This window comes from Copadichromis virginalis, linkage group LG10 (genome assembly GCF_057382275.1).
Source record: "Copadichromis virginalis isolate Kocher_CV1m ecotype Utaka linkage group LG10, C_Virginalis_male_GT1.1, whole genome shotgun sequence".
In the NCBI taxonomy this organism is placed as follows: domain Eukaryota; kingdom Metazoa; phylum Chordata; class Actinopteri; order Cichliformes; family Cichlidae; genus Copadichromis; species Copadichromis virginalis.
The window spans coordinates 8,905,795-8,916,928 of NC_140627.1; the positions used below are offsets into that span (position 1 = coordinate 8,905,795).

The following is an 11,134-nucleotide window of genomic DNA, read 5'->3' on the forward strand; positions in this document are numbered from 1 at the left end:
TTTTCTGTAGACGTTGAAACTGCTTTTATTACACCTGACATATTGAATCATTTTTTGGTGTCCATTCACATATGAGTCTGCAATAATAAGCTGACAGTGGTTTAAGTTGATCACTAGAAAAATGTTACTATAAATACTGTAAATTTAAAATGACAGTACATTACAATGTAAGTATGGCTCATGTTTGAATTCATGTGGCCAAAAGATGGCACTGTTAGCAAAGTTTCCATAAACGAGGGCAGTGAAATGTGCGAAGTCTACTCCTTTGCCCTTTGGAGCTCTTTCACAAAGAAGTACACTGAAGATACACACAGTGACAGCTAATTCTAAACAATGTCTTTCCAGAAAAAAAAAAATCCTGTTGCATTAAATGCTCTGCATAGTAGATATGGATCACAATCATGTACATTCTTGTAACACGTGTTGGTTAAATTTGACCAGAAAATTGACAAAGATTGAAGACATAAATCTGTGATTAGTTAAAGCTTAACAGTAATCTGCCACTGTAGGTGGCCTGCAAAACACTGAGGCATCAGAAGTACGTCTCAGCAGGATGCTTTTCAGGTAGATCGAAGCTGGGGCTGATGACAGCGATGGGTGGATTTCCACCTGGTCCTCCCCTCTCATAGTACGGCATGTTTGACTTTTCATTCAGCGCATACGGTGTGAGGGACAGCTTTAATTTCTGCACGAGAAATGAAGTAAAATTATTTCCACACAGCTTGATTATATATGAACATGTGCGTGAGTACTACACTATATTGCTAAAAATATTTACTCGTCTGACTTCAGACATATTTGAACCGAGTGACATCCCATTCTTAATCCATAGGGTTTAATGTAAAGATATAACAGCTTCAACTCTTCTGGAAAGGCTTTCCACAAGGAATGTTTATGGGAATTTTTTGGCCATTTTTCCAGAAGCACATTTGTGAGGTCAGATGCTGATGATGGACGAGCAGGCCCAGCTGACAATCTCCGCTCTAGTTTTCAATTTCAATGCTGTTCTATTAGGGTCAGGACTCTGTGCAGGCCAGTCAAGTTCTCCCACACCAAACTCACTCATCCATGTCTTTATGGACCTTACTTTGTATATGCAGGCATGTTGGAACAGGAAGGGGCCATCCCTAAAATTGTGAGCATGAAATTGTCCAAAATGTCTTGGTATGCTGAAGCATTAAGAGTTCCTATCGCTGGAACTCAAGGGCCAAGCCCAACTCTTGAAAAGTACCCCACACAATTATCCACCAAACTGTATGCTTGGTGCTATGCAGTCAGACAAGTGGTGTTCTCCTGACTCTACTGAAAGTTGGTGACCTCTGTGAACTATGTGCTTCAGCGCATCCACTGACACCACTCTGTGAGTTTACACTGCCTACTACTTGTTGCTTGTTGATTGTGTACACTTGTGGCCATGAAAGTGATTGGAAGACCTTAATTGAATGATTTGGATGGGTGAGTGAATACTTCTGGCAACATAGTGTCTATGCATATGATATGTACATCACCTCCATGATGGAGCCAGGCAGCACCCACAAAGTGTGAATGGCACCCAGAGGAATCCAGATGATGGAGGCCAAAGCAATGATCCAGCCGACCCCCTGACCCCAGGGAGGGAAGACGTACTCCCCATAGCGGGCAGGTTTGAATTGAATGATGGAGAAAATCAGGATGACCTGTATCAAGGAGCAAACAATTTAAGTTTGGATTTAAGTTTTAATTATTTCAGATGAAAATCTACATTATATTCATGTGAATAAAACAAATGCCTGTTAACATACAGTGATGAGCACAGGAGCAACTATAAGCCAACACAGTCTGAAGAAGATGTTTGCTTTGTGTCCATTCATCTCCTCCAGGTTGGCTGAAAGTCTTTTTACACCTGCAGATGGAGAAGTACTTTGGACCAACCTTTACTTGTCAATAAACATCTGTGCACATTTTATTTGCATGCTGGCAGATTAGAGACTCTAATCGCTGTTTAATTAGAGTGAAACTCGGATACTACACATGGCCATAAAATGTGTTAAGATACTGCCAAAAAAAGTGCTACATCATTCTAAGTGTGCAATGAATGAAACACGTCTCTCACCATAAATCCAACAGGTGGCCATGACCTCAAAGAATGCCAGAAACATGATGGATACTATGGCAGTGTAATGATCCATCAGCTGGAAAACATAGATTCCCACCTGGACAAAGGCATACTCTTTAGGACAGCAAGGAAGGGAAAATGAGCACCCTTCAATATCTTTTTTATTTGGTTCAAATTCAAGCAGGAAATACAGTTTGTACCTGCATGACACAAGGAATTCCAAAGAGGCAGGCTACGAAACAAACCGCAAGAACAAACAGTTCCTTTTTCTTGAAAATGTGAATCACGTCTTTGTAGAATTGATCCATGAGGCTGGTGACCATCACTTCAACCATTGCAAACTGCAGTGTGGGAGTGGGACATAAGAATTTCGTTATGAAACACTATGCAAACATGAATTCCCATCCTGAGGTTACCAGTAAAGTACCTCACTGTCCAGTCCGAGGCAAAGCAGCATAAAGAAGAACAACACTGCCCAGAGCTGAGCCACTGGCATGTTGGCAAAGGCTTGCGGGTAAACAACAAAAACTAGTCCTGGACCTGTACAATAAGACACGTAAGATGTCAGAGCAGCATTTATAACTGAACAAGCAATTCTTCTTAATAACAGATGACTGTGACTTTATAAAAATATTTCAATCAAATTTGTGTTACTGTAACATTATTGCAATATTATTGTAACATATTGTCCAGATCAATAATCTGTAAAGACAAGACAATCCTTCTTCAGCTCCAACCTTACTTTATGTCCCCATTCACCTACACTGCTCAAAAAAAATAAATAATAAAAAATAAAAAAATCAATGAACACTTTTTAATCAGAGTACAGAATCATAAAATGTGGTTAATTAGACTTCTGAGAGATTATATAAGAGTCAGAAGGGGTGTTAATCAGCTTCAGCTGCTTCGGTATAACTGAAATTAACAACAGATGCACTAGATGGGCAACAATGAGAAAAACCCCCAAAACAGGTTGGTGTTACAGTTGGAGGCCACTGAGGTTTTTCTACCTCCTTATATTTTCTCACTGATTTTTTTTTCCCCCATTTTCTATTTGGCTTGGGTCAGTGTCACTGCAGGTCGCATGAGGCAATGCCTGCACCCTACTGAGGTGTCTGCTGGTTGACGGCACATCAATGCGTACCATTTCCAGCAGGTTTGCTGTGTTCTGTTAAATTCTGCCCTCTGTGGGTTGATAACTTTCCCTTCAACTGAACAATGTGGAATCTTTTCATTCCTAACACATTACCCAGTCCATATCAGTATCGATATCTAGCATAATTTCTTTTTTTTTCCCATTGAGGTTGGATGTGTTTTCATAGTGTTCCTTTCATTTTTTTTGAGCAGTGTATTTTCTTATCACTTATTCCCATCTGACATTAGGCAAAGTGGAGGCTAGATCCTTTGAGAATAGACTCACTCACTAATTTAAAAAAAGAAATCACTCACAAACAGTCATTCCTTTTTTTTCTTACCATCCACAGCCAGATCACTGACAGGAATGCCCTGCAGGTATGACATATACCCAAAGGCAGAGAAAATGACAAACCCTGCCAGGATGCTGGTTATGGAGTTGATAATGGATATGCTCAGTGTGTCCCTGTGGGGAGACAAGACATCTTTTAAATCACTAACAAGAAATCACAGCTATTTTCAAGAACTGGCGGTCAAACATTTACTTCAAAATGTTGTTGTTGAAGTCATTGTAGCTGGACATTGCCATGAGCGAGCCAAAACCAATTCCAATGGAGTTAAAGATTTGAGCCGCAGCATTCACCCACACCTGAAACACAGACCACTGCTAATCAGTACCAACACAGATTATCAGTAATAACACGACTCTCCCCGCTGCTAGAACAGTTAGGGTACTCCTCCAAAGCTACTACTCATTTCTTCTCTTGTTTCTTACCTCTACTGAGAGCAGCTCATCCCACACAGGCACAATGAAGAACTTTATCCCCTCTAATGCTCCAGGAAGCTGTGCATTATTGATCAGCAGGGCAATCAGAATAACATACGGGAACAGGGCAGTAAAGTACACCACCTGCACACAGAAAACGTATATATGGTATTAACTGTGGTCCAGTGCTCCACTTTCTTTCTTTTCTTTTTTTTCTTTTTTTGCTCAGGTCTCAGTTTCTCTCTCACCTTGCCTGTTGATTTCACCCCCTTAAAGATGCAAAAGTAAATGAGGATCCAGGCCAGAATGAGAATGAGGAAAAGATCCCACCGGAGCACTCCTGTATCCTCTACTCCACTAGTCTGCTCTAGCATCTTATATCTGAAAGGTGCCACAGTAAAAGAAATTAGAAAAACATTAATATTCTGAGTGCCCAAAGGCATGCCTTAAAGCTAAACACATGGGCCAGATTCAAAAACACTGTCTGTCCTGTTGTGAAAAAACATTCAATCCAATCAGATGTCAGGAAGTCATTAAAATAGACCTTTTGACATATCTGATTCAGTGTTTGCAGTTTCTTGCTTTTTAACCATACAAGTTAATTTGATATCCACTATAAGTATGTATCTTCAGAACAGTTTTTTATTTCTCTACAAAAGGTAAAGATGTGCATTCATGTGGAAAATTCTACATTCAGAGGTTAAACAATATGGGTTTGATTTTCATGCATGTGAATATTTTTCCTACTTGTACACTTTTATCTCACAAGTTACTTTCCTGTAGAATGAGCAATACTGCATAGTACAATTGAAACACACATTCACTTCAGTTCCATTCACTTAACATGGACTCATCAGATGAGAGGAGGCACTTGGCAACAGTGGGGGAAAAAAACTCCCGAACAAGGCTCAGGGAGGAGTGGCCATCTGCAACGACCGGTTGGGTTTGAGGGAAGGGAGACAGAACAGAAGAATCAGTGTAGAAGAGAGTCACAGTTTAACAATAAGTAATCATTAAATGAAGGATGGTGTATAAACACACAATGAGTGAGTGAAGAAGAAACATTTAGTGCACCATGGAAAGCCAATAGCAACCTAGGCGTATTGCAGCATAGATAAGGGAGGGTGCAGGGTCACCTGATCCAGCCATAAGTATAAATTTTATCAATATGGAAAATTTTAAGCTTAATCTTAAAAGTAGAGCGGGTGTCTGTGTCCCAAATCCAAACTGGGAGCTGGTTCCACAGAAGAGGGGCCTGAAAGCTGAAGGCTCTGCTTCACATTCTACTTTTGAATACTCCAATGCACATATGCAAATACTTTTAAATAAATAGGAACCACAAGTAAATTAGCCGTCTGAGAGCAAAGCGCACTTTTGCCTGATTATTCAAGACCTTGTATATTAGGAGACAGTTTTGAATTAAATTGCAGATTAAACTGTCATGACTGTGTGCTGTCAGGCAGGCTGGATTGGACCCAAACGCAGGACTCACGGAGGCAGAGGAGAACTTAAGATACTCGGTTTTGCACAGAAAATGAACTACACTGGGAAAACAAATAAACTAACAGGCAGGCAAACGAGAAAACGGAACACACAGTGAAAATGAGGGTGAGCAGCCGTTAACGACACAACAAAGAGCAAAGGAAAACACAGGGCTTATATACAAAGGGAGTAATCAGGGAATGGGAAACAGGAGGGAGACACAGCTGGGAGAGATTTGGGCTAAAGAAACAGGGGGCAAGTAAAACTGAACACACTGACATCAGACATGAACCTTCAAAGTAAAACAGGAAACAAGAAATAATTTACAAAGATGCAGACTTGACACTGAACTAAATCTAGAATAATAATCAAAATAGAACCAGAACATGAATCATAATACAGAAATATACCAAAATATAAGAAACTGAAAAAGCTGTGTCAAAATGATCCAGATCCGTGACATAAACAAGGAGCCAGTGAAGAGAAGCCAACACAGGAGAAATGTGTTCTCTGTTTCTAGCTCCTGTCAGCTGCAGGATTTTGGATCATAAATTTAATAAGTGGTTGACAAACACATGGAAATTAAAGGATTCAAGTAACTTGAACCCACATTCCTTTCCTACGCTTATCCATTAACTGGAGTGAAATGAGTTAATGAGTTTATAAGTAAATCTGAAAATGTGAGGTCTTAATCTGCTGTTTACTGCAAGATTTTCACTGTGAGTAAGTTCTTTCTGAGAATCTTTCCCTTGCTAAAACTAGAAAGTGAAACAGATCAAAGCCAATAAAGGTGACATGTGTCCTAAGATTTATCACACTTCAGTAAAATATTCTATCAGTTTGCTCATTTCTTATCTGTGACCTTCACTTCGATAGCTCTCACGTGACTCTGATAGGTTGTACATCCAGTTACAGTTGTTGTTGTATCAAGTTTTTTTTTTGTTTCACCTCTGACATAATCCCCAGAAGTTACCTTGTGTAACCAGTTCAGTCTTTTTAAAAATTACTTTAATTTTATAATGCTGCTCAAACTCAGTCATTATTTAGTTGGATTTAATAATCTGCAGAAATAGTGATCACATCCAATGAAACATACTTGAAGAACTCTTGGCTAGCTGTGGAGGAGTAGCTGCTGTTGGTAGCGTGATTGGTGCAGTTAGGTGTGTTCCAAGTATTGTTGCAGTTTTGCCATGGTAGTGGTGCCCGGAAGGAGCTGAAGAGGTAATAGAGAGCCCAGGTGATGACGACATTGTAGTAGGTACACATAATGAAGGAGATGGCCACCGATGCAATTCCCACTCCTGAGGTCAGATAAAACATGCATCAAAATAAATTTCTCCGCTATACATTTTTAACACTGGACACCAAAATTTAGTCAAAGCACCTTTTAACAGTGGGCAGACAGTAGCCAGAGCAAGTACAGGACCTCTCCTTGTGTACTGCCCCACAGTCAGCTCCATGTAAAGCAGAGGGATGCCCAACACCACCAGCATGAGCAGGTATGGCACCAGAAAGGCACCTGCCAAGAAGTAATAGTGAGTTAAGCACATTTTCAGAAAGAAGGCCAAGACTGTGGTAGTTTTATGACATCATTTAAACTTTAACTTTGGCACACATGAATTACTGTCAGGCAAAGTTTGACCCCATACAAATATTAACGATTCTGCAAAATTTGCAAGTATAAAGCCAGATTATAGTATGGGTTTATGAAGCGCCATGCCTCATTAAAAACAACAACAACAACAACAAAACAAAAGTCAAATTTAAAAAATAGTTTGAAATCGCACTCACTAACAACACAACACATACAGTCAACCATTTTTAGTCCTGTGTGTGCAGGGATTACAGAGGGCGGCACATTACCACAGTTCTGTTCGAAGATGTAACAAATGTTTGATTTCTCACCTCCTCCACTCCGGTAGCAAAGATAGGGGAACCTCCAGACATTACCCAGACCTACAGCACAGCCGATGCCGGCCAAAGTGAACTCTATCTGTCTGCTCCACGTTAGCCTGGTGGGCTCTTGATCTGTGTCTGCTCCTTGTGTCAACATTGTTGCTCGCCTGGGCCTAAACTCCATGGACAGCTGAGCAGGATTTAATTGTCTCTGGGTGATATAACCTCCCTTTTTTATGATCATTAATGATTAGCTTAGCAGAAACACATTAGTGTATAAAAGCTCAGAGGGCTCAGAAAGAGAGGAAAGTTTGACATTTGTTAATAGGTGCGTGCTTTGATTGACTGTAAAATAGAAACAGAGGTAAAAAAAAATGCAGAATTTTATTTTCAAAAACTGAACTACCTGAAAACACCTAGCCAGCCAATGTAAACAAATAAATCTAACTCTTATTTATGGATGTGGACTCACTTTATATTTTATTTAATATCTACATGAGCTCTTATCTTATCTCTTATCTTACTAAATAAAATATAAATAAAGTAAATAAATAAAATGTGAACAAAAAAAAGTCTTCTGTGAAGTTTTTTACATGTGTAAATTATGCAGCACACAAAACAAATATTTAGGAATTTACATAATTTATTCTCAACAGTATGTGCTCTGACCAGTGTTGGTCAAGTTACTTGGAAAAAAGTAATCAGTAACTAATTACTGATTACTTCCCCCAAAAAGTAATCCCGTTACTTTACTGATTACTTATTTTCAAAAGTAATTAATTACTTAGTTACTTAGTTACTTTTTAAAAACACGATTTACAACCTGAATAGGTGATAAAGCGATAGATCTTTCAGCCCAATTCTACTTTTTCTGCATAATCCATCATACAAAATGTAATCAAATGGAAAAGTCTCTTTTTAAAACTTTTATAGTTTTATTAATTTTAATCTTTTAACTTTATGCATCAAGCAAAAATTTAATTATATGCAACATTCTCTGACTGGAAGAAATTTGTTTAATATTTAAACCTATTTTCTGCACATTCCAGCACATAAAATATATTTTTTTTTGTGTTTACACTCACTCTTTCAAATAGATGCAAGTAAAACACAGCAGAAAATAAATAAAATCAAAGCCTAGCGGTCCTGTTGCTCTATTTTCACCTGTACAGCAGGAGTTAGGTAGGCGGAGGTTTACCCTGGTGCAGGTGTGCCGCAGCGGTCAGTGGAAGGATACGGCAGTTTCTCTGTGAATTTTCCATTACGTCATAGCGCACTCGGAGCTTGCTTGGAAGTTTAGGGGTTTTTTCGCTGTAAAAAGAAGTTTTCTTCCCACGCACAATGCTAATGGACACTAATGTTTTTGTCACTTTTTATGGAATCAAACTCAAAGTAAGGTCAGTGCTTCCACACTTTAAACGCTGCACGCTCATACTCTCTCCCGCACTCGATATATGATCCATTGTTGATCTGCACACAGCTGTTGTCACAACCGTAGCACTCGCTTACGTCACTGTCATGAGACATTCTCGCAAAAAAATCACGGTTTTAGTAACGCAGTAACGCAGCGTTCCTAGGGAAAGTAACGGTAATCTAATTACCGTTTTTGCAATAGTAATCCCTTACTTTACTAGTTACTTGGGAAAAGTAATCGGATTACAGTAACGCGTTACAAGTAATGCGTTACTGCCCATCTCTGGCTCTGACACAGATTTCAAATGGAGTCATGAAGGCCAAACAAATCATGTTCCTGTACACTAACCTTAACCCAGCATAGTCAGCACACAAAGCAGTGGTGACCTGAAACATGTAATCATTCGCAAAAACAGCAAGAAAAATCACACAGCTTTTCAAAAAAGAACCTTCTTTCTTAAACCCGTGTGCCAGTTAAATGTTGATTGAATTCCTGCATTTTCCCATGTTACTCATGGAAAAATATATTTCTAATGTTGACATTTTAAAGAAAACATGTTCTCTACTTGTGTAAAGTGGAAACAAGCACCAAAATAGCATAGAATATACAAACATGAGTCTCCTAACAAAAGCATTTCAAGTGCTTGAACATTAAACACATGCTCTGCCGATCACAGTATAAACACTACTATGCAAGCAAGATTTATTGCATCATGACATCAGACAGTTGGGGAAAGAGCTAGCGTGAAGCATCCCCCAGGGATGTGGGTTAAAAAGAAAACACATCCTACCTGCAGAGAAGGGGTGCAGCAGTAGACATAACTGGTCCACAAACCCTCAACCTGTGTGGTACAGCCAATCTGGAGGCAGGAAGATGGTGCAGTGTTAAGCAGTATCACTGCAGAGGACGGAGAACACATACACAGAAGCACAAACAGATTCTGTAAATTATTTCCTGTTGTGATGACATACAGAGAGTTTGCAAAAGCACAAATTTAAAACTGATGAAAAGTAATTCCAGGATGTCAGGCATCAAGCAGCTGCAGGCCATGCTAGTCACGTTTGGTTTTCTTTTTATTTTCTTGTAATTTATTTTCTTATAATTTTTGGTTTTCAATTTTCATTCATATTCAAGAGTAGCTTTAGTTTATTTTCACTTCTGTTCTGTTAAAAAAAACCGTTATTTTTCATTGGTTCAAATATTTGTTTGTTTTTTAGTGTTTAATTGTACTGGTGTCTGTGTAATTTCAATTTATCAGGTTATGTGCAGGCTATATACCACGCCAATGCCTAGACAGGAAAAGAAGTCAGGGTTTCAACAGTAAAAAGGCAACCCGCAGGGCAAGTTTTGGTACCATTGTACTTCAGTAATGCTCTGAGGTATTGCAACAATCTTCTGCAAGGGTGTGGCATACATGGTATCTCTATGGTAGGTCAGCACTGCCTGTGGCCTGTTTCTACCCCCAGAGAGTTAGTACCCTGTGAGTCTGCCTTGTTCTTTTGTATTGTAGCATAGTCTCTAACATGTATGAGAGCTATATGGAAAACATACCAATGTGAGAAACTTAAAAGTTATTCTAATTAAATGTATCAATAGCAGTTACAAATGAAAGTGGCACTAAGATCAAGCAGGATTATTCTTTTACATTAAACCAAAGGTAAACTAGGCCTTTTGAGGAAGCCAGTTCATTTCAGACTGATGAAATAGTATCTTACAATAATACAGTGGAATGGCTTCTTTATTACAAAAAATAAAAAATAAAAAAATAACCTTGACAAAGTATTACAGCAGGACTCCAATTTTAAACAGGCAAGCAGGAGGTGTAACTGTTAGCTGACGGCACCTACAGGGGGGGTTAAAATACTCATGAACTCTTGTACTATGAGCATTTGGTCAATTAAGTGATTTCTCAGAGATGATAATCTCAAAGTGCCATGCTGAACCTGCAACTGTTCAACTTGCCTGTTTTGTTAAACTGTAGTTGAGGTCTCCTCATCATCTTCAAGGTTTTCCTTGCTAACATGCTGAAGAAGTTAGTGAAAACTTTTTCACACTGCATTCCATCTTTTCTATATCACACATTATTCAAGGTGGTCAAGTAAAGTAAAACTTATATTTTACCAATAATGAATCACAGAGACTCATCTAATTGTGATTCCTATCTCTGTTTCCACACAAAGCGGGGCTCAGAGCAGTAGAAGTAGAGCCAGCGGCACATTGCAACAATGCACAAACAACCATAAACTGCTGCTGGCCATCATTAATGCGAGATAGACACGCCTGTGAAATGAAGCCACTACAGTGTCCAGTGGAATCCAAAACAAGCGGCTTCCATCGACAACAACCA

The 11,134-nt window shown here is 39.1% G+C and overlaps 1 protein-coding gene across 1 annotated transcript; it reads right to left on the bottom strand.

The window, feature by feature from the left end:
- Nucleotides 1-3: 3 nt before the first annotated feature.
- On the bottom strand, nt 4-7,629 carry LOC146699799 (sodium- and chloride-dependent GABA transporter ine). Its single transcript, XM_085469664.1, has 13 exons — nt 7,383-7,629; nt 6,862-6,996; nt 6,574-6,778; nt 4,244-4,376; nt 4,005-4,139; nt 3,775-3,878; nt 3,571-3,695; nt 2,523-2,635; nt 2,296-2,436; nt 2,093-2,192; nt 1,782-1,882; nt 1,509-1,676; nt 4-685 (listed from the first exon to the last, which is right to left on the bottom strand). Exons 1-13 carry the CDS (start codon nt 7,615-7,617, stop codon nt 533-535), a joined length of 1,848 nt encoding a protein of 615 aa, XP_085325790.1. The 5' UTR covers nt 7,618-7,629; the 3' UTR covers nt 4-532.
- Between the last annotated feature and the right edge of the window lie 3,505 nt (nt 7,630-11,134).

Coding starts and splice junctions, on each gene's coding strand:
- LOC146699799 (XM_085469664.1), bottom strand. CDS start 7,617: ATGATCATAAAAAAGGGAGGTTATATCACCCAGAGACAATTAAATCCT. Junction 4,140..4,243: donor GGGTGAAATCAACAGGCAAG/GTGAGAGAGAAA, acceptor TTCTGTGTGCAG/GTGGTGTACTTTACTGCCCT. Junction 2,437..2,522: donor GCCTCGGACTGGACAGTGAG/GTACTTTACTGG, acceptor CCCACACTGCAG/TTTGCAATGGTTGAAGTGAT.